This window comes from Dama dama, chromosome X (genome assembly GCF_033118175.1).
Source record: "Dama dama isolate Ldn47 chromosome X, ASM3311817v1, whole genome shotgun sequence".
Taxonomy (NCBI): domain Eukaryota; kingdom Metazoa; phylum Chordata; class Mammalia; order Artiodactyla; family Cervidae; genus Dama; species Dama dama.
Window position 1 is genome coordinate 90110770 of NC_083714.1, and position 23478 is coordinate 90134247.

A 23478-nucleotide genomic window follows, 5' to 3' on the forward strand; every position below is an offset into this window, starting at 1 on the left:
ATCCATGTTGCCCCAAGTGGCATTATTTCATTCTTTTTATGGTTAAGTAATATTCCGCTGTATATATGTACCACATATTCTTTATCCATTCCTCTGTCGATGGGTAATTAGGTAGCTACCGTGTCTTGGCAGTTGTAAATAGTGCTGCAATCAACATTGGGGTGCATGCATCTTATAGATTTGTGAGTACAGCTCTTTGGTCTCCTTAGGTTTATTCCTTGGCATTTTATTCTTTTTGATGTGATGGTAAGGGGGATTGTTTATTTAATTTCTCTTTCTGAAATTTCATTGTCAGCATGTAAAAATGCAAGAGATTTCTGTGCATTCATTTTGTATCCTGCAGTTTTACTGAATTCATCGATGAGCTCTAATAGTTTTCTGGCAGCAGCTTTAGGATTTTCTATGCACAGTATCATGCAAACTGCAAGCAGTGACACCTTTATTTCCTTTCCAACTTGGATTCTTTTATTTCTTTTTCTCTGATTGCTGTGGTTAGATCTTCCATAACTATATTGAATAAAAGTGGTGAGAGTGGCCATCCTTCTCTTCTTCCTGATCTTAGAAGAAATGCTTTCTTCTTTTTAACATTGAGTCTGATGTTATCGGTAGGTTTGTCAAATGTGGCCTTTTTTATGTTCAGATAGGGTCCCTCTATGCCCACTTTCTGGAGAGGAGTTATCACAAATGGATGTCGGACTCTTTTCTAAAGCTTTCTCTGCATCTATTGAGATCTATGGATTTGTGGATATTGAAAAATTCTTGCATCACTTGGATGAATCCCACTTGATCATGTTGTGTGGTCCTTTTAATGTCTTGCTGGAATTGGTTTGCTACTGTTTGGTTGAGAATTTTGTGCCTATGTTCATCATTGATATTGCCCTGTAACTTTCTTTTTTGGTGGTATATTTGTCTGCTTGTGGTATCAGGGTGACGGTGGCCTCATAGGATGAGTTTGGGGAGTGTTCTTTCCTCTGCAAGTTTTTGGAATAGTTTCCGAAGTATAGTTATTGAGTCTTCACTAAATGCCTGACGGAATTTGCCTCTGAAGTCATCTGGTCCTGGCCTTCTGTTTTCTGGAAAATTTTAAATCAGAGTTTCAATTTCAGTACATATGATGTGTTTCTTTGTATTTTCTATTTCTTCCTGGTTCATACTTGGAAAATTGTACCACTCTAATAATTGGTCCATTTCTTCTAAGTTGTCCCTTTCATTGGCAAATACTTGCTTCCTGTATTCTCTTACAATCCTGTGTATTTCTGTGATGTTAGTTGCAACTTACTTCTCCATGTCTAATTTTATTGAATTTAACCCTCTCCCTTTTATTCCTGATGGGTCTGGCAAAAAGTCTATCAATTTTTCTTATCCTCTCAAAGAACCAGCTTTTAGTTTTATTCACTTCAGTTCAGTCACTCAGGTGTGTCCGACTATTTGAAACCCCATGGACTACAGCACGCCAGGCTTCCCTGTCCATCACCAACTCCTGGAGCTTACTCAAACTCCTGTCCATCTCGTCAGTGATGTTCTCCAATCATCTCATCCTCTGTCGTCCCCTTCTCCTCTCACCTTCAATCTTTCCCAGCATCATGGTCTTTTCCAATGAGTCAGTTCTTCACATCAGGTGGCCAAAGTAGTTTCATTGATCTCAACTATTGCTTTCTTAATGTCTATTGCATATATCTCTGCTCTCATCTTTGATTTCTTCCCTTCTGCTAACTTTCCATTTTATTTGTTCCTTTTCCTCTCATTGCTTTAGGTGTAACGTTTTGTTGTTTATTTGAGATTTTTCTTGTTTCCTGAGGTAAGATTGTATTGCTACAAAATTCCCTCTTAGAACTGCTTTTGCTGCCTTCCATAGGGTTTGTGTTCTCCCTTTCATTTCCCTATAGTTATATTATGATTTACTCTTTGATTTCTTCAGTGACTTCGCCTCCACATGTTTGCTGTTTTCTACAGTTTTGTTTTTTGCTGCAGATGATTTCTACTTTTTATCATTGTTCAAGAATATGGGTTTGTTGTTGATGTTCAGCTGCCCAGTCATGTCTGACTCTTGGCGACCCCATGGGCTGCAGCTTGCCAGGCCTCCGTGTCCCTCACCATCTCCCGAAGTTTGCCTAAGTTCATGTCCATTGCATCGGTGATGCCATCCAGCCATCCCATCCTCTGATGCCCTCTTCTCCTTCTGCCCTCAGTCTTTCCCACCATCAGGGACTTTTCCAATGAGTCAGCTGTTCACATCACGTGACTAAAGTAATGGAGTTTCAGCTCAGCATCATTCCTTCCCAATGAGGATTCAGGGTTGGTTCCGCTTAAGATTGACTGGTTGATTTCCTTACTGTCCAAGGGACTTGCAGGAGTCTTCGCCAGCACCACACTTTAAAGGCATTGGTTCTTTGGTGCTCCGCCTTCTTTACGCTCCAGCTCTCACAACCTTACGTGCCCATTGGGAAGACCATAGCCTTGACTATATGGATCTTTGTCAGCACAGTAATGTCTTTGATTTTGAACACACTGTCCAGGTTTGTCATAGCTTTCCTGCCAAGAAGCAAACGTCTTCTGATTTCATGGCTGCAGTCACCATCCGCAGTGATTTTAGAGCCCAAGAAGAGGAAATCTGTCACCATTTCCACCGTCCCCTCCTCTATTTAGCAAGAAGGAATGGGGTGGGATGCCATGACCTTTTTTTTTTTTTTCCTTCAATATTTAGTTTTAAGCCAGCTTTTTCCACTCTCCTCCTTCACCCTCATCAAGAGGCTCTTTAGTTCCTCTGCCCTTTCTGCCATTAGAGTGGTATCACCTGCGTATCTGAGGTTGTTGAGGTTTCTCCTGCCTATCTTGATTCCAGCTTGTAAATCATCCAGCCCGGCATTTCTCATGATGTGCTCAGCATACAGATTAAAGAAACAGGGTGACAGCAGACAGCCCTGTCATACTCCTTTCTCAACCCTGAACCAATCAGTTGTTCCATACAGTGTGTGTTTCTTCTTGACCCACATACAGGTTTCTCAGGAGACAGGTAAGATGGTCTGGTATTCCCATCTCTCTAAGAGCTTTCCACAGCTTATCATGATCCACACAGACAAAGTCCTTGGCGTAGTTGATGAAACAGAGGTAAATGTTTTCCTGGAATTCCCTTGGTTTCTCTATGATCCAGCGAATGTTGGCAATTTGATCTCTGGTTTCTCTTCCTTTTCTAGACCCAACTTGGACATCTGGATGGTCTTGGTTCGCATAATGCTGAAGCCTAGCGTGCAAGATTTTAAGCATTTCCTTACTAGCATGGCAGACGAGTGCAATTGTCTGATGGTTAGCACATTCTTTGGTACTACTCTTTTTGGGAATTGGGATGTGGATTGACTTTTTCCAGTCCTGTGGCCACTGCTAGGTCTTCCAGGTTTGCTGACATAGTGAATGCAACACTTTGATGGCATCATCCTTTAGGGTTTTGAGAAGTTCTACTGGAATTCTGTCACATCCACTAGCTTTATTAAGAGCAGTGCTTCCTAAGGATCACTTGACTTCACTCTCCAGAATAGGTGGCTCTGGGTGGTGACCACACCATCACAGTAATCCAGTACATTAAGATCTTGTACAGTTCTTCTGTATATTCTTTCCACATCTTCTTGATCTCTTCGGCATCCACTGGTTCTCTTCTGTTTCTGTCCTTTATTGTGCCCATCTTTGGGAAAAAATGTTCCCTTGATATCTCCAATTTTCTTGAAGAGATCTTTTAAATTTCCTCTTCTGTTTTTCTTCTAGTTTTATACACTGTCCATTGATGAAGGCCTTCTTGTCTCTCCGAGCTGTTCTTTGGAAATCTGTGTTTACTTTGATACACCTGTCCCTTTCTCCCTTGATCTTTGCTTCTCTTCTTTCTTTAGCTATTTGTAAGGCCTCCTACCACTTTGCCTTCTTGCTTTTCTTTTTCATTTGGATGGTTTTGTTCACAGCCTCCTGTACAGTATTACAGACCTCAGTCCATCATTCTTCAGACACACTGTTTACAAGTTCTAATCCCTTGAATCCATTTGTCACCTCTGCTGCATTATCATAGTGGTTTTGCCTTAGGTCATTCCTGACTGGTCTAGAAGTTTTTACCACATTTTTAGGTTAGCCTGAATTTTGCTATGTGAATCTGATGATCCAAGCCACAGTCAACTCCTTGTCTTGTTTTTTTTTTCTGACTATATACAGATTCTCTATCTTCAGCTACAAAGACTGTAATTAATTTGATTTTGGTATTGACCATTTGGTGATGACCATGCAAAAAACTGTCTCTTGTGCTGTTGAAAAGCGATATTAGTATCACAATAATATGGAATTATTGAGATACAATTTACTCACAAGGTCTCTGAGCCACTGTAAGCACATCCTCTTATGGTTCCATCACCACAATCGAAATAAAAACCATTTCCTCACCTGCAAAATTGCTTCTGATTTCTTGTCAGTTAACCCCTTATGTCAATCCCCAGACGCAGGGAACACCCCATCTGTTTTCTCTATATATAGTTTGGCCTCCTCAAGAATGTCAAGTAAATGGAATAGGAAGTAGGTAGACTTATCCATGAGGATTCAGTGAGGGAAAAGGATATATAGGTGACTCCTGGATGTGCAATGTACATGCAACCTGAGTATAGTAAAATGGGTTGATTGTTACCTAACTATTCGTCCGATTGAAGGCTTATGCTCTCTATAATGTGTATATGTTTTGTCTGATTTAATTCATATTTAATTCAATGCAATTTCTCTTCTATGTTTGGAAGGGTTGTTTTATGAAATAGAAATGGTAAATCTTTTGAAAGAAAGTGAATCTTCTTTGTAAAAGTCCTCCATCTGCATCTGAGCAGTACTTACCAGGACGTCAACATTGCACAAGCACAGGTAGAACAAGCACACTGTAGTCATTCAAATGCTGCTGCCTGGGTCACACAGAGACAGTCCACCTGGCAACCCTGGCAGGCCCAGAGTACCTGGCCGGACTTGCCCATTGGAGGTGAGAGAGTCCCCACCTTAAGTCAGCTGAGTAGCAACCTTTATTGCATCTGCAAGCTTACCCAACTGCTATCATGCAAAGGACCGTATAAGCCAAATGCAGGGATTAGGACTTGGACATTTTGGGGCATGATTACTGTGCCCACCGCAGCCTGCGCTTTCTTCAAGGCTCACCTACTGTAAATTCTTTGTTTGTGCCAGTGTCCCTCAATAGTACAGAGAATACCGTAGACCTGGGGCTGGTGCTGGTGGCGTGGGGATGTGCGTCTTCCCTGGAGTTGGACAGGCAGCAGAACCATGCAGGATGGGGCCTAGGGCTCTCCAAGGCTGAAGGGGAAAGGCAACAGGGGTGCACTGAATGAGGCCGGATTTCTTCATTCCTCCTACCTCCTGGGGCCCAGATGGATTTCTTTAACCTATGCCTCAGGCCCTGCCACAGATTTCCCACTGGAAGTGGAAGGCTTGGGGCTGAGCCAAGGCCTGTGATGTCTATGTTTCCAGCAACATTATAGTGAGGTAGTTGGTCTGAACTGTGTGCTCAGAGGAGGGAAGGGAGCCTGGTAAAAAGGGAATGAGGGGTTGTGTTCATGCCTTCAAACCTCCACTTTCATTAGATTCTCCACATCCTCACCCTGGTGACCAAAGTCCCGGGCCCCTCTCTGCCCAAGGGTGGTGCTGATGCTGATGCTGGACTTCTCCCCGGGCACAACTTACCTACATGTCTCGGTGGGCAGAGACCTCAGCTGGAAGGTCTCTGCCAAATTTACTCACTCGGACAACAGCGAGATGTGCTACACCACCAGGCAGTAAACACTGGATCACTGTAAATTAAGTGATCAAGCCCACCTGCTCCAGGGAGGGGTCTGAGTGTAAGGAGTAAGTCCCACGCATGTTCTTTTCTGACCCTGAGGTCTCTACTGTTCCAACCCACACGTAGACTCTCCACCTGACCTCATGCCAAGAGGCCGGGAAGGGAATCAACGTGAGAATACGGGGGAAGTGCTCCCCATTGTGCAGGTGCAGTCACTCCTAACTTCACTTCCTCATGGCACCCTTCTTGCCCCTGCCTCGGGTAACTCATGTTCGGTGGTCTCCTTTTTGTACGATGAGCAGCAATATCCCTGGTGCTCTCCAGAGCCACCCTTCCCATTTTCATTCATCCACACCCTCAGCAGTTCGCAGATATCATAGAATGGCAAGGTAGGATCCAGAGCCTCCTCCAGAGACTCCAACTCTCTGAGAGTCCCAACACCCTGTCCTGAGGTGTGGTAACTCCTGCATCATCCCCCTCCTACATTTTGGGAACATGACAACACCCCTTGAATACTGGAGATCCGACCCTTGCTTCTGCTCACTCAATGCCTTACTGAATCTGGACCAGTCTCTACTTTCTTTACTCCCCGAATCACATCCTTCTGCCTCAAGGGCATTATCCTTGCTTACTTTTATTCACACAGAGAGATGTCCAGGCACCAACTCTGAATGTGCTACCTACCATCATACCCCCTTTTGTGTAATAAAACCCTGGTCTTTCAGGAATGGTGTCAGGCAGAACCTACCCTCAGTTCACTCCAACACAGATCTGTCTCTCTGAGTCTCAGGCTGGCACAGTCCTGGAGTGCTGGCTGAGGGAAAGGAAGTGCTCACCAAATTCCAGCGAAGGGGAAATTGAACACGGAGTTCAGACTCATTGTCATGTGCCCTAAAAATAGTAGTCTGGGATACTGAGCTGGGATACTCCGGGAAATATCATTTATTGGAAGATCTGTGTCATGGGTCTGGTGGAACAGTATTTGACAGGGACCCTGCAAGAACAGAGACCTACTAACCACACTTGCCATAGAGCATGATGGGCCCATTTCCACTCAAGGGTATAGAGAGGCTCAGGCTGGAGGTGAAAACACAAAGGACTCCACTATCCATCTCTAGCTGCCAGGGTGCAGTCTGACCCAGGTTGCCACCAAATAGATGCGTCACCTGACCTCCAGCCCAGAGACTAGCCTGTCTCCTGTGTTCCCTGTACCTTCCCTCCTGCTCCTCAGCTCACTGGGTCCAGGCTTCATGGCCAAGCCCTTTACTGAATGCAAAGGAGGAGAAGCGAAACTGTTGGTGCTTGAGTCTCAGGGGTGAGGGCTAAAGAGGAGAGGAGGACTGTGTGCTGGTTCCAGCTTGCAAGGTGGGACTGGGGCAGGGGTGGGAATGGTACGGGCAGTAGGGACTCCAATGAGAGGGCAGAGCCTGGGAAGGGAGAGATGAGGGCACCTGTGCCTGTTTCCACCTGCTGAACTACACGTTCAGGCAAGGTCACCAATGGCAAATCAGGGGAGGGATCAAGGGTACTCCAATGGAAATGAGAGTGGTCAGGCTAAGTAGGACAATGAATCCAATGCGGCAAGCAGGATGGGATGGACCTCTGTACGTGGGTCATGAGTTCCTTCCAACTGGGAGGCAGAATGTCAAGGATGGATGGGAACCAGCAAATTCCAGAGGAGCGAGTTTAAAGAACTAGAAGAAGGCCTTTAGGGGAATGGGAGGATGGGTCAATGTGACCAGACAAGGCCCTCAGTGAACCCAGACCGGGGGCACTCCATTGCCCTGCTGGCCTGGATGGTAGCAGAGGCTGACCCAGAGTCCCCCCCAACAGGATGCCAGAGGTACTGCTCTGCAATAGGCTCTGATATGGAGTGGCTCCCCACCAGGCCTTGCCCCACTCCCCCAACCCCTACCTCCCAGAGAGAGGGCAGAACACAGAATATGAGAAGTCCTTTAGTTAAAAACTTCTGTGAAACTGGGGCAGAGAGGGGGCAAAACAAGGGGCAGAGGATGCCCTGGTGGAGGCAGAACGAGAGGCAAGAAGCTTAGCTGCAGCTCGCCAGCCCCGGAGGTAACAGCTGCTCCTCTTGCAGGAAGATACTGGGCTCAACCTGTAAAACAGCAGAGTCAGGGAAGAGCCTCAAGCCAGGGCAGCCCACAGCCCTGCTCAACAGCCAACCTTGTGGGAAGGGGTATGCAGTATATAACACTCACTTCAAAGGATCTGGAATTTCTTGGCCAGGTACCGCATGGAGGCTGCAACAGGGAGAGGCATGAACAGGTGGTCCAGAAAGACAGACATAGAAGCCTGTCCCCCTGTCCCCGTGGGGAACCACCTAGCCTTGCAACCTGAAACCCACCTACCCCCAGCCCCGATGCAAAGAGCTCTGGGCCCGATCACTCCCCACTACCGAAATGAAATGTGGAGCCATTTCCTAATAGGAAATATAATGTGCCACCAGCTCTCAAGCTCGGGGCCTTGCCGAAACCATTAAAAAATTGTCTCCCAAACAAACCAACAAGACCCTTAGAGGCTACACCAGATCAACAAGGCATCTCTACAAGTCCTATCAGAAGGAGCTCTCTAGGACTCATCTGGCTGGCAGAGTGTGCATGCAGTCCACATAGTACTTTGCTACTTGTCCGCACACCCAGCTGAACATGCACCGCATGCTCCAGGGACAGGCTTGATAGGTTCTCCTCCCCACAGGAATGCTGATCCCTATGAGGCCCCCTGCACCTGCAGCACACCCCACCCCAAGGGCCCACCCCGCTTCTGCACTAAGAACCCGCTGCTCTCTGTCCCTGGTTCCTCATACCAAGTTGCTCCTTAAGCTCGTCTATTTCTCTCTGTAGCACCAGACACTAGGCCAGCAGATATAGGAGGAAGAGAAATGGTTAGTATACACCCGCCTCCCCTCTCCTCTCCCCCGGGCCCTCATCCCAAACCAGGTGTCTAGACTGGCAAGGGGACTTTCCTCAGTGAAAATGAGGTCGGCTCCCTCCCTGGAGTGGGGATAAGGGAGGGAGGGCCCACACATGTCAGTTGCACTTGGACTCAGATCCCACCATGGGGTTTGGGTGCATTCACAGGAGCCAGAAGAAGCATTACCCGAGGACAGCTCTGCATTCCAGGTGGCTGCTGCTGCCTTTTCGGTCTTGGGGGATGGTCAGTTGGTTCCTGGTCACCTGACAGGGAAAGGACACATAATCCAGCTTCACAGGTTCCCAGTGAGGTGGAAACCGCCAAGCAGGCTCTAAGGTGAGGTGAGGCAGTACCACCCTCTGCCAGCATCAGGCCTCCCCTGCTCTGCCCGGCAGGCAGCACAAACCTTCTCTCTGGGCCTGCCCCTCTATTCCTTAGGGACAGCCATTTCACCACGATGGAGGCTCTGGGTTCAAGCCTCCCAGAGCAGCAGACACAACCAGCACCTGGGAGAGCAATGTGGGCGAACAGCACTTCACAGAAAAGGCTATTAGCCTGCAGGTCTACGCCCAGAGGAGCTGTTGGGGCACTGCCACCAATTACCCCTGCCAAACAAATTTCACACAGAAGGTGATGGGGCCAGGTCCAGCCCTGTTGACACCCTGCTTCCCATAGAAGTGGCCTGAGAGCAAGGCTGAGCCCCCAGGAGAGAGAGTGAGTCAGAGACAGATGTTTCTGCTCTCACCCCTGGCCTCCTACCCGCATATAAAAACCCAGGACACTCACCTGATGGGCCAGGCCCTCTGAGTCTGACTTCTCCCTTGTTCATAGCCACGGGCTCTGAGTTTCCTGAATCCTGTGTGCCTCTGATGTTGAGGTTGGCCCTGCCGGGTTCTCCATGATGCACTGATGGAGAAGTTGGCCATGGCCTGTCAGTGGTAAGCTAAAAACAAAGATTTCTCACTGATCTGGAGTAAGGATGTGTGTGTGTGTGTGCGTGTGCGTGTGTGTACCAGTGCATTTATATGTCTATGCCTGTGTGTGTGAGAGCTCACATGATTCAAGACCGGGCTGAGGCAGGGAATTGGAAAGAGAATTGAAAGGCTGATCTCTTTAGCACATTCCCTGTCAGTCAGCCCCAGGCCAGCAGGCAGAGCTGAGCTAGGGACAACATGTGGCACTGAGAAAGCCTGGGGCCCCTGCAAGGAAGGTTTGGGGAACAGCTACGAAGTAGGATTCAGGAAAGTGATGCGTCCAAACACCGAAGCTCTGTGAAGCTTTTAAGGGGTCCCCTCAAATCAACTCAGCTACCAGCTCTCCCTTCCACTCCAGCGGCAGCCTGGTGGAGGAGGCTGGAAAGAGGTCAAAGGTGGAGAACCGAGCCCAGCACACCCAAAGTGCTACCTTAACGTTTGTCCCTAATGAAAGGACCCCATTCTGGCATCCTAATGACCCAGTGACCGATGGCCACACAATGACGACCCCTGAGGGATGGAGAGAAGGAGCACCGGGTGAAGATCTGTGTCCTGGGGAGGGTGGTAGGGGGAAGAGTGGGGAGAGAGGAGGGTCCTGGCCTACTCACTTGGCCCTTTGGGAATGGGTCTCTATTTGGTTCGTTGTCTGCTCCTGACACCGCCATTGCTGCCACCGACTCCCAGGCCCGCCTAGCCACGGATTTCTTCCCAGCGATGGTGTGCTTGGACTCTTCCGCTCCCCAAGGGACCAAGGCATACTTCTTGGACCTCCCGAGCAGCGGGATGCCGGAGATTGGGGGGAAGGTGGCCGGTTCCAGGGGAGTGGCCGAGATTCCCTGCCCCCAGGAAGGGAAGGTTCTCCCCGCGGCAGGTTTGGAGACGCCCCCAAGGGATTTCTTCTCCTGGACCCCCTTCCTCCTAGGAGTGGGCTGCGGCCCGCTGCCTGTAGCGGCAGCTGCAGTAGCTGATGCTACTGCTACTCTCGGGTAGCTGGGCAGGCTGCCCCCCTTCCCCCAGAGCACACTCTGCATTTTCTTAGGGGGAGAGATGTCCTCCTGCTCTGTGTCGCTCTGCCTGCCCTGCCTGCCCTCAACCGAAATTAATCCTCGTGGAGCCAAGGACAGGCAAGTGCCTGGCACCTTAAGGAGATTTTCCCTGCCTTGGACATTCAAGCATCTGGGTGGGTTCCCGGGATCCTTGGGGCTGTTGAGCTTGGCCTGGCCTCCGTCTTTGGGATAAATGCTCACCCTCATCCGCTCTATCTCACTGAACTCATCAGTGGACTTGGGGTCGGACAGCAGCCTGGCTGGGCTTTCAGAGGGGGGCCACTGGCAATCAAGAGCCACGTTCAACCTACTCCTAGTGCCTCTCTTAGGGTTCCCACCGACCTGGAGAGGGCTGGCCTCAGTCTGTGCCGCTTCCCCACACCTCTGGGCGGCACCGCCTCGACTGCGGGGACGCGCCTTGAGGTCCCGCAAGGCAGACACTTCGCCGACCGCATAGCTCTCCTGGGACAGGTATCTGAGGGTGCCCAGCACGTTCAGGTCAGCCAGCTGCTGCAGGATGGCTGCCACTGACTCGTCAACCAGCTGCAGGGCGTCCTCCTGGTTGTCAGCCGGGGAGCCAGGCCGACCTTCGCAGCCCCACAGCACCGGCCCTCCCGCTTCCAGCACCTCCTGCTCTGACTCGAAGCCCTCAGGTTCTGGGAAGCCATCCCCGCCTTCACCCTCGCAGCTTCGCGGTGTCCCCGCCTCGGGGCCAGGGCCGGGTCCCTGCAGGCCTGCGGAGCCGGCCTCAAGGCCGCTGGTCTGCTCCCCGCACTCTGCGCTGAAACCCGCTCCCGAAAGAGACACCTCATCATCTGGGGAGCTCATGTCGCGTTCTGGGTGGCCGCCGGACCTGGGGCGACGAAGATTTATCAACCGAGTCGCAGTGGCGGCAGTGGTGGTTGTCACGTCAGGTGAGGCGGGCGTCGTCTGGAGCTCGCCGTCAACACGAGCAGCACCACACGCAGGACATGGCGGCAAATAACGCGATACTTTCAGCGTGCTAGAGGTGCCGCCTCCTCATTGGTCCGGTTCCTGCCAACCAGCACGTGCCTTTTTTGGCTGTCCCCTCGAGGTGTAACCAATGGGGTCGAGGGCCTCCTCTGGCTTGCTGCCAAGCCCAAGGGCCATCCCAGCAGTTGCGAGATGGCAGGTGAAGGTGATACTGCAAGTGTACCTCTGTCAAGCCTTTCTTGCCACCTCCTCCTGTCCCACCTCCGCTTTCCGGTTAGAGCCACAGCCCTGAGCCCCGACTGTATACATAATGGGTGGAGCAGGAGGCAGGAGGGTAGTGAGGGCGCTGGTCTCCTGGGAGCTGAGGATGAAATGTCAGGCTGGAGGCGCTGGGCGCCTAGCACGTGCTGAAAGCACTTGCCAGCCTCCCTTCCACCACAAGTCTTATGACCCAATGGGAGAATGGGCAGAGGAATCCCGCACTCAGTGGTGAGTGGTCAGCCTACTTTTCCCTAAGTGGCCAGAGGACAAAGGGATTGTAGTTTTGTTCTGTAACATCTCTGCCTCAACTGCTCCATCAAACGTTCTTGGCAGGCAGATTTGGGGAACAGACTCGGGTTGACCTTGCTCCCTCAGCTCTTTCTCTGATCTGAGGCAATTGAAAGAAGAGAGAATCTTAGTGTCCAGTTACACTCGCAAAGGTGCTCATGACTGCTGATTCTGGAGATGTAAACTAAAGCAACTAATCAGGTTTCACACACTAGGAAGACCTTCCAAGCGGTTAACCATTCTGAGAGTGGGAGAAGTTAGGAGCAAACCCCTGTGGCGGCGCTGCAAGAAATCTATTTGGGAGGTGACTTGGCAGAATGTATTGAAAGCAACTTATACAGCAGGGACCCTGTGCCTGGCACTCAATGCTTCCTTGTGACACTCCTAGGACTATAGTACCAGTGATTACCAGCCTCTTACAGGGGAGGAAACAGGTACTGAGAGGTTGAGTCGGTGAGCCAAGGTCATTTGGCCTGTGCGGATCAGTGGTAGCATTAAAACCAAGCAATCTGACTCCAGAGCCCTTGCTTTGATCCAAATATCTTAAAACTAAAAGAAAAAAAAATGCTCCTTTTATTCTCTTCCAGCAAATCTGCTATCTGGCACATCCTCTATAAGTGAGGGTGTATTTCTAAGATGTCTATTTTAATCCATTGGTCTATTTGTTAATATAGCAGTACAACACAGTTTTGATTACTGTAGCTTTGTAATATATTGAAATCAGGAAGTGTCGGTTCTCTACTTTTCTCTTTTTCCAAATTGCTTTGCCTATTAAAGATCTTTTTAGATTCTATTTAAATTTTAGGATGAAGTTTTCTTTTTCTGTATAACATGCCATTGGGATTTTGATAGGGTTTGCAGTGTGTAGATCAGTCTGGGTAGTGTGTTGGAAGAACAGGTCCAGTGGAGTGTGTGTGTGTGTGTGTGTGTGTGTGTGTGTGTGTGTGTGTGTGTGAAAAAGAATTGACTCATTCAATTATAGAGGTTGGTGAGTCCCAAGTTCTAGAGGGTGAGTTGGCTAGCTGGAGACCCAGAAGAGCCAGTGGTTTAGCTCTAGTCCAGGTTAGAAGGCCTAAGAACCAAAGCAATAGAGCTGATATTTCAGTTTGGGTCTCTAGGCGGTAAAAGAAGCTGATGTCCCAGTCCAAATGCTTTCACGCAGGAGGAATTCTCTTACGTGAGGAAAGTTTGCCTGTTTTGCTTTATTGAGACTGCCAACTGATTGGATAAAGCCCACCCACATTAACCTGGGGAAATCTGTTTTATCCAGTTGACTGATTTAGATGTTAATCTCATGAAAAGCACCCTACAGAAACACCCAGAATAATGTTTGACTAAATATCTAGGCACTCTGTGGACCAGTCAAGCTGACACATAAAATTAACCATCTCAGATAGCGTGGACCTCTTAACAATATTTCATATTCCAGTCTGTGTAGACAGATGTCTTTCCATTTATTTGTGTTTCCATTTATTTGTATTTCTTTTTAATTTCTTTCAGCAATGATTTGTAGTTTGTAGTGTAGAAGTCTTTTGACTCCTTGCTTGAGTTTATTCCTCAGTATTTTATTCTTTTTTGATGCTAATGTCAATGGAATTGTTCTCTTAATTTCCTTTTCAAATTGTTCTTTGTTAGTGTGTATTGATAAAACTAATTTTGTTTCTTGTGTCCTGGAACTTTGTTGAATTTGTTTATTAGTTCTACCTGTTGTATGTGTGTGTATGAGTGTGTGAGTGTGCGTGTGTGTAATCTTTTGGGTTTTCCATGTACAAAATCATGCTATCTGCAAACAGAGATAATTTTATTTCTTTTTGATTTGGATGCCTTTAATTTCTTCTCCTTTCTTAAGTGCTCTGGCTATGACTTCCAGTATGTTGAATAGAAGTGGTGAGAGTGGGCTTCCTTGTCTTGTTCCTTACCTTAGAGGAAGAGACTTCAGTTTTTCACCACTGAGTATGATGTTCGTTGTGGACTTTACTTATATGGCTTTTATTGTGTTGAGATAATTTCTTTCTCCTCCTAGTTCTTTGAGTGTTTTTATCATGAAAGAGTGTTCAATTTTTATGCCTCTATAGAGATGATCATGTGATTTTTGTCCTTCATTCATGTTAATGTGTTTTATTGCATTGATTAATTTTTGTATGTTAAACTATCCTTGCATCCAAGGGATAAATCCCATTTGATCGTGGCACACAGTCCTTCTAATGTGCTGTTGAGTTCGTTTTGCTAGTATTTTGTTGAGGATTTTTGCGTCTGCATTCATCTGGGCAATTGGCCTGTAATATTCTTTTCATTTGGTGCCTTTGATATCAGGGTGAAATGAGTTTGAAAGTGTTACCTTTTCTTCAACGTTTTTGGAATGATTTGAGAAAGATTGGTATTAATTCCCTAAATGTGTGGTGGAGTTCTCCATTGAAGCTATCTGTTCCTGTTTTTTTTCTGTGTGTGTGTGGGAGGGGGGTGGTAATTAGTGATTACTGATTCAATCTCATTATTGGTCTATCAGGTGTTCTATTTCTCCTTGATTCAGTTCTGGCAGATTGTGTGTTTCTAGGGATTGATTCACTTCTTCTAGATTGCCCAGTTACTTCCCAAACAATGGTTCATAATGTCCTCTTATAATCCTGTTTGTTTCTGGGGCATTGGTTGTAATATCCCATCCTTTATTTCAGATTTTAGTTATTTTCATCTTTTTCTCTTAATGTATCTAAGTATTTGTCAGTTTTCTTGATCTTTTAAAAAACCAAATACAGTTATGATGATTTTTTTCTGTTGTCTTTTCTGTTCTTTATTTTTTATCTCTGCTTTAATCTTTATTATATCCTTCCTCTGCTGGCTTTGGTTTTCATTTGTTCTTTTTCTAGCTCCTTGAGGTGTAAAATTATATAGTTGATTTGTGATCTTTCTTCCTTTTTAATGTACACATTTATAGTTATAAACTCCCAGCATTGCTTTCATTGTACCCCATAACTTTGTCATGTTGTGTTCTCATTTTTTCTGTCTCAAGATGTTTTCTAATTTCCCCTGTGCCTTCTTTTCTGACCCATTGATTGCTTAGGTATATGTTGTTAAACTTTCATACATTTGTGGATTTTCCCATCTTCCTTGTGCTGTTGCTTTCTGGTTTCATATACTGTGATCTGAAAAGATACTGTGTGTAGTTTCAGTTTTCTTGAAGTTGCTAAGGCTTGTTCTGTGGTTTAACATGTAGTTTATGCTGGAGAATGTTCCGTTTATACAGGGGGATGTGTATTTCACTGTTGTTGGATGGATTGTTCTGCATATGTTGTTAAGTTCAATGGGCCTGTAGCCTTGTTAGGTCCTCTATTTGCTTGTTGATCTACTGTTTGGTTGTTTTTATCCATTATTGAAAGTGGGATATCAAAGTGTCTTACTGTTATTGTGTGGCAATATATTTCTCCCTCCAAGTATGTCAACATTTGCTTTCTATAGTTCAGATCTCTGAGGTTTGTTGCCTAAATTTGTGTAATTGTTATATTATGTTGATGAATTGACCCTTTTAGCATTACATAATGTCCTTTGTCACTTATTACTGTTTTTTATTTAAAATCCATCTTATCTGATATTAGTATAGCCATTCCTGCTCTCATTTTGCATGAAAAATCTATTTTCAGCCTCTGTGTGTTCTTAGACCTAAAGCGAATCTCCTGTAGAGAGTGTATATGGATTCTGTTTTTTCCCTAATCATTCAGCAAATCTATGTATCTTGGGAAGTTTAATCCATTTACATTTAAGGGAATTATTGATAGGATGGACTTTACTACCAGTTTGTTTATTATTTTCCCTATGTCCTGTAGCTTTTTTGTCACTCCTTTCATCTCTTATTGCTTTCCCTCCAATTTCGTTGATTTTCTTTTTTGTAGTAATATGTATTAATCCCCTTCTTATTTCCTTTTTTGTATATTCTACAGATATTTTCCATGTGGTTGCCTTTGGAGTTATATAAAACCTCTTTAAGTTATGCACTATTTTAAATGGCTGAAATCAGCTGCAGTTACATATAAAAACTGAATTCTTTCCCAGCTCACTCCCTTTTTATGGTATTAATAACATACATCTTTATATATTGTATACCATTAATATACGTTTATAATTATTTTTATGTCTTTCTTATTTGATTCTATTCACCAAAATTCTCATAGTGTTTGGTCCATGTATTTGTCTTTACCAGAGAACCTTATATTTTGACATGGCTTTAGAGTGCTGTTTACCTTCCCTTTGTATCAATTGGAAGGACTTCCTTTAGCCTATCTTGTGGAGCAGGTCTAGTGGTAAAGAACTCCATCAGCTTTTGCTCATCTGGGAATGTTTCCAGTCTTGTGGAAGTGGGGCCCAGTATCTGAGACGGCTGTGCAAGTGCAGTATTGGACGGTTGTGTGGGTGAGATTATCTTCCTTTCATCTCTCTCTGCCTCTACCTCTCTTCCTGTATTCTCCTGCATGAGACTTTCTGTGTAGAAAGAGTAAAAAGCACATATAAACTTAAAAATAACCTAACTGCCCTAAACTACACTTTTGGTTGGCACAGAACTCACTTTCTGAAGAACCACATACAACTGTTTGACCAAATGTTTCATCACCACATACCTAAGAGTAACAACTTTTCAACCTGCCATAGCTTTACCATTATGGCTCCAAGTCCAATCCTTCCTATTCAGCCAATTCTAAAACTTTAGATTCTGTAACTTACAGCTTGCACTTTGAGGTACCAAATTCTAAATCAATTAGAACCTGAATTAAGCTCCAGTAACAGGGACTCCAAAAACAGTAGTTTAAACAACTCAAGTTAAAAAAAATTTTTTTTCTATTTAAGGAAATGTCTGAAGATGGGCAATCAAGGGCTGAAATAGAACTTCATGATGCTTTCAGGAATTCAGACTCCTTTTGTATTTCTGCTCAATGTGAGAATGATCATTTAGCCTTCACAAGATGGCTGCCTGAGCTTCATCTTTCACATCTGTCTTCAAGGCAGCAGAGAGGAAGAGAAGGTAAAGAACAAAAGGAGATGGGTCAACTGATTCAGCTCTCCCATTCATGTTTCTTTGCCATAAAATATATTTGTATCAGCATTTAGGTACTTTTAGGTAGGAAACTTGATACTCTGATTTCATTGCTAGTTTCAGCAGAGTATACTTTCAGAGAAAGATATATCCAGTGTGGAGTTGGCAGTGGTACATCAAAACAGATGTTAAACAAAGAGCACTCAATCTGCAAAGAGATTTACAATAATAATTTAAAGCTTCATGATCTAGGATCATTCCAATTTAAAACACTACGAAATGAGACCATCATGAAAAATAAAATCAACTTGTGATGGTAAGAAAAGGAATACAGGGCAAGAAAAAACTAGAATTTGTTAAGAGTACGAGCTTTCCATAAGATAGATATTATTCTTCAGTGGGAAACCTTGCAGATACAAGATAAAATCCAAATATTTGGTCATGTAATACCATTTTACCTGAAATAAAGCCAAAGCCATAGATTCTGGTTCTGGCTTGTCAGCTATTCCCTACACTAACTTATCTGCAGAAGCATCTGGCCAATTTGTTCCTAGTGAGCCTTTATGCATGCTAATGGGGTTCAGGTAAAATGAACCTGTGTACAGAGCATTCTCCACCCTGGGGGAGTTATCAGTATACAATAGGAGTTCATGTTGGTCCTTTAATGGACCGGAACCTGGTGGTCCGCGGTAGACAATGAGAAAATGAAAGAAGGAAAGAGGCTAATAGTCCCTGGGTAATGCAGCTGGCTCTCGCGTTTCAGGGAATCAGCCAGAAACAGAGAGATAAAGAGAAAGAGAGGAAGAGAAAGAAAGGAAGGAAGAAAGAAAGACACGGGGACCCAAGCTCTGATGGAGCAAAGGTGTTTTAATCAACATGGTGTGGGCATATGTACTGTCTTACAAGGTAGTTATTCTCAGCAAAGACAAAGATTAAAATTCCAGACTTACAAAACATAAGTCAATCCTTATCAAAGAGAGAGAGTCGTAAACAATCACTTTTACCATATGGTTCATAAAAAGGAAGAGGGTACTTACCACCATATTGAAAAACTGATGAAGGTCATGCCTGGATTCCTCAGCCCTGGGAAAGGCGTGCCTCTCCTCTTAATCCCTGAATGTTCAGGAATTAATAAGGATCAGAGGATTCCTGACAGATCCAAAACAGCGCACAGGAATCCTCCTGTTAAATGCTTCCTGACAAGTTCATATTTTTGTTTCCTTACAGTAATTGAAGTGTACTTCCTGCTGTGATTTTTATTTTGCAAAATGAATCTGTGTCCTCTACTTACATTTAACAACAACAACAACAATAATAGTAAAAACTCTAGCTTTAAGGAGCTGACATATACCACTCAAGATGTGGGACATACTGAGGTCATATTGCTTTCTGAGGACTCTACCCCAAAGCTCTATGTACTCACTTCTAATTATGTCTCACTGGCCAGAATTTAGTCGTGTGCTTATACCTCTCTGAGGAAGCCTGGGAAATGTAGCTTTTTAGCCTGCACATATTGCTGCTCCCAACAAAATCAGAGTTTGTTAACAAGGAAGAAGGAAAGAAAAGATCTCATGGGGGCAACTCTAACTAGTTGGGACAGAAAGGAATTTATCCCTCGCAGAATTGTTAGAGGGGCTATAGAAGAAGCTCTAGGCAAAGCTCTCAGAAACATTGCTGCTTAATTGGTCTGACTAACCTCAGAAACACTGCCTCTATTGCCATCCGTGCCAGGGAAACCATGACCTCTGCCCAGCAGTGTCTTCATGTTACTTGCAAATCAAAGCCTTCTGCAGAAATACCTTAAAGGTGAGAACCACATCACAGGCTTGCAACGGGTGTTGGGAAATGTAGATTAAGAAAATTATCTGAAGAAGATGGGATTCATAGTAGTGGTGAGTGAGCATATTTCATTGATTCTAAGACAGGCCTTTTGTTTGTTTGTTTTGTTTACATTTTCATGTTTCTAAAATGAGCATACTTTTGACAGTGCCAGCTGTTGGTGACCTGTCAGTTTTATGATGTAGTTTTCATTACTTATACGTACATGAAACCCTCTTAGAAAGCATCTCCACTGACAGGGTGCAGATGGGGGTCTCAGTAGTTTGGAAGGAAATCCTGGACCCAACAGTGAAGCACTCTTTATAAATGTTGCCCCACCAAAGACTTGCATGTGGTGCAAAACTAGCAACACTGATAATTCTGAGTTGAAAGGGACTAATAAATTTCTATACTAAATAGAAAGAACTCCTGGAATTGTTATAAATTTTTTAAAATTTTTTGTGTATTTCTAAGAGATTTGCAAAATAATTGTAAATGATATGCTTCAATAAGAACACGATAGGAACATCTAAATGATAAGGGATTGACTCATTTGTAGGATGCTCAGGAATTGAGCCTGAGGAAATCATTTAAAAGAAAAAACATTCTCTGTGTATAAAGAAGTTTGCTCACAGCAGTGTTGTTTATAAGGCCAAAAAACCCTCATAGATACTTATATTTTCATCACAAAAGCTACTAACATCTGTTGAAAATTTACTATGTGCCAAGCCCTCTACATACATTATGTCATTTGATTCTCACAACAGCCATGTGAAGTAGACACTAATCTTATCCCTATTTCATATACGAGACACAAGTCCGTGATAACTTGTCCAAAGTCAAACAGTTAGTAGGTGGTGGAATCAGGATTTAAACTCTGGTCCTGGGGTTACAACTCTGTGTTATGCAACTATTAGAAAAAGCAGTATGTTGCAATAAAAATAACATACTGCACTGTTCTAAGCAAGATCTCATGAAATCTGAAAGTATCTAAAAATGCTGCATTAAAACATCAATGCACAGAATAGGTTTCAGGCAACCAGTAGGTCCAATGGCTCTGGATCTTTCTTGGGTTATGGAACTTGTGTTAGTCTGTTCAAGCTGCCAAAACCAAATACCACAGGCTGGATGGCTTAAACAAAGAACATTTAGTTTCTCACAGTTCAGGATACTAGAATTCCAAGATCAAGGTGCCAGCAAGTTCAACTCATGGTGAAAGCACTCCTCTTGTATTGTAGTTCACCACCTTCTCTCTGTTTCTTCACATAACATTTCCTCTGGGTATGTATGGAGAAAGAGAGAGAGAGATCTCTGGTAGCTCTTCCTCTTATAAGGATATCAGATCCTATGGGATTAGGGCCCCACTCTTACAACCTCTGTGTGTGCTGTACATGGTTTCTCAGTCGTGTGTGACACTTGGCACCCCATGAACGATGGCCCACCAGGCTGCTCTGTCCATGGGAATTCTCCAGGCAAGAATACTGGTGTGGGTTGCCATGCCCTCCTCCAGGGGATCTCCCCATCACAGGGGTCGAACCCAGGTGTCCCGCATTGCAGGCAGATTCTTTACCATCTAGACACAATGGAAGTCCAAAATGCTAGGGTAGGTAGCATATCCCTCCTCCAGGGGAACTTCCCGACCCAGGAATCTAACTGGGGTCTTCTGCATTACAGGCAGATTCTTTACCAGCTCCCTTAATTAACCCTAATTACCTCTCTAAATGCTCCATCTCCAAATTTAGTCACATTGAGGGTCAGGGCTTTAAGATAGGAATTTGGGGGCAACACAATTCAATGATAGGACTCCTTTGAGAATCTAATGAAAGCTCCTTACACCCTCCAAGAAGACTGTACACATTGCCTCCCACAACTTTGCACACAATTTCAGGACGTTCTTGGACCCCAGGTTGAGAGCCACTGATCTAGGTCACCTTCGTCTTTACCCAGATGGAGAAACAGACGTTCAGAAAGTGGAAGTGCTTTTTAGCAGGTTAGGAGAGAGGTAGGTTTCCTGATTCCTCATCAAGTGCTTGCCCTACCTTACTCTGCCTTGTGTTAGGCCTGTTAGGTCAACAATCCACAGTGACCACAAAACACTAGAGATTCTGTGGATGCAGTGAAGGGGAGTGCTTCACCTGGGATGCTCAAGTGAGTGAACAAGGCTCTAGCTATAACTGACAGTAAGTGGGCCAGATTTCATTGATTCAACTAGTCGCGAGTTTGGGAAATAGCTGCACCAACTTCAACATACATCCACAAGAGATCTGAGTGTGAAGAGATGGAAGTGCTTCTGTTCTAACTAATGACAAAGTGGGAACTGAAGGGGTATAGTTGAATTGTCTTCTGGCCTTGACATGGCACTGTCCCTCTACTCTCAGATTCCTCATTTGTACACCTCTCAGGAGGAGACCTATTAAATTTCTGCATCAGATTATCTAGCTCTAATATTTTGTCTGATTCTGGGGCAGGAACCACGTGGGAAAGATCTGTTGAGGCGTTTGGGTCCTAGAATTATGGGCAAACATTTTTTTCCAAAACATCTTCTGATGGTGTCCTAGAATTAGCAATAAAGGAAATGTCATTTAAAGAGAGGAAAAATCCATAAGAAGAATCTGAGTAGACCCTCTACATACTGAGTCATTTAAAGTAAAGTCTCGACATAAATATTTGCTCAATGTTTGCTTCAGGCCCATCCTTGAAAAGAGAGGTGAAGTATGATAGCTGGAATTTTAAACAACAAGATTAGAAGATGGAACAGTATTTTTAATAGGAAATGTTATTTTATTTTTAGGCAGAGAGGTGGCCCCAGAGAATGATTTTGTTTCATTTCGTCAATCAAAGAGATTTGAAAAAATGACATTCTTCCTGTTGGCCTTATCAATGCCACAAACCAGTGTGGAGCCCTCACTTGGACCACAAGACTAGAAACAAAAGGAGGCACACTCACTGTGGGGTGGAGGCTCTCATTTCAGGAAAATTCTTCCAGTTTTGCTCCATACAAAGAACAAGGAAAGGGCTTGAAGTGTTGTGCACACACACCTACCGCTTCTGTGCCAGTGGAAGGTGGGAGCACACCCAGTCTAGGACATCAATGGTCTCAGTTTCTGTCTGAGGAGAAAGAGGAAGAAAAAAGCTGCTGCTGCGGGGAGCAAGGGTGAAGGCTGGTGTTAAGATAGCAGTGTCAAACGGGCAAGAGAGATGCAGCCCATCCAACCACCACCACCATCACCATCACCACCATACTGGCTCAAATAAGCCCCTCAGTCTCAGGGGTTAATAAGCTAATCACAAAGAATAGGAAGAACTCCGAAGGCCTGGCATCTGGCCCTTCCCAACAAACAGACTTAAACGATACTGCCCTCGGCTGGTCAAATAGGTATGTTGCAATGCAGGCACATGAAGCCTTTGACAAAATTCAACATCCATTTATGACAAAAACTCTCCAGAAAGCAGGAATAGAAGGAACATACCTCAACATAATAAAAGCTATATATGACAAACCCACAGCAAACATTATCCTCAATGGTGAAAAATTGAAAGCATTTCCCCTAAAATCAGGAAGAAGACAAGTGTACACACTCTCACCACTACTATTCAACATAGTTTTGGAAGTTTTGGCCACAGCAATCAGAGCAGAAAAACAAATAAAAGGAATCCAGATAGGAAAAGAAGTGAAACTCTCACTGTTTGCAGATGACATGATCCTCTACATAGAAAACCCCAAAGACACTACCAGAAAATTACTAGAGCAAATCAATGAATATAGTAAAGTTGCAGGATATAAAATTAACACACTCTGTATTTTTGGCCTTCATTTCTTTTTCACAGGTTCTTGGTGCTCCACCTCTGAGAGGAAGTGGATGGGAAGGGAGAAGTCTCTGCGAAATTGTAACCAAATACAACACTTCTTTGGGTTTCAGCACAAATTCACAATTAAATTCTGAGTTAAAATGTACTACCCCAATATGGAATATTATTAAAAATTGAGATTGATATTATAATTATGTAAGCATCACTTTCTTATTTTTAGCAAAAAGCTATAAGTTCTTGAAAACAAAGCTATTAATATAAGTGATATAAGATTACTAATCTCAATTAGATATGTTACAAACAAAGAAAGTAATTTCGGTTCTACTTCTGGTTAGAACATAATTACAATAGGCTTATACTGGGATGTTATTTCCCTTAGCATTATCTTTCTCTCCAATTATACTGAAATGTAACATAGAGAAGAAGTTGCAATACATATGTGGAGTATAATAATTGATTATGAAGTATATACCCCCAAGTCACAGAAGAGGATAGTGCTGGCTTTCCCTAAGAATTCTGAAGTTTCCCTGTCTTATATTAACCCCATTCCTTCTTCAAGTAGAATATCCACACTCTTAC

At 44.5% G+C, this 23478-nt stretch overlaps 1 protein-coding gene and 1 long non-coding RNA gene across 3 annotated transcripts in view; one reads left to right on the plus strand and one right to left on the minus strand.

The window, feature by feature from the left end:
* The window catches only part of LOC133052400 (uncharacterized), a 33773-nt gene extending 10718 nt beyond the window's left edge, over positions 1 to 23055 (plus strand). For both annotated transcript variants that reach the window (XR_009692045.1, XR_009692046.1), the window contains exons 2-4: positions 17085 to 17259; positions 19003 to 19077; positions 22918 to 23055. This is a non-coding gene — a long non-coding RNA (uncharacterized LOC133052400). The remainder of the gene's footprint in view (positions 1 to 17084; positions 17260 to 19002; positions 19078 to 22917) is intronic.
* On the minus strand, positions 8018 to 11576 carry LOC133052422 (uncharacterized protein CXorf49 homolog). Its single transcript, XM_061137310.1, has 5 exons — positions 10311 to 11576; positions 9515 to 9671; positions 8915 to 8991; positions 8622 to 8667; positions 8018 to 8058 (listed from the first exon to the last, which is right to left on the minus strand). The coding sequence occupies exons 1-5, from the start codon at positions 11574 to 11576 to the stop codon at positions 8018 to 8020; spliced, it is 1587 nt and encodes a 528-aa protein (XP_060993293.1).
* Positions 23056 to 23478: the final 423 nt, after the last annotated feature.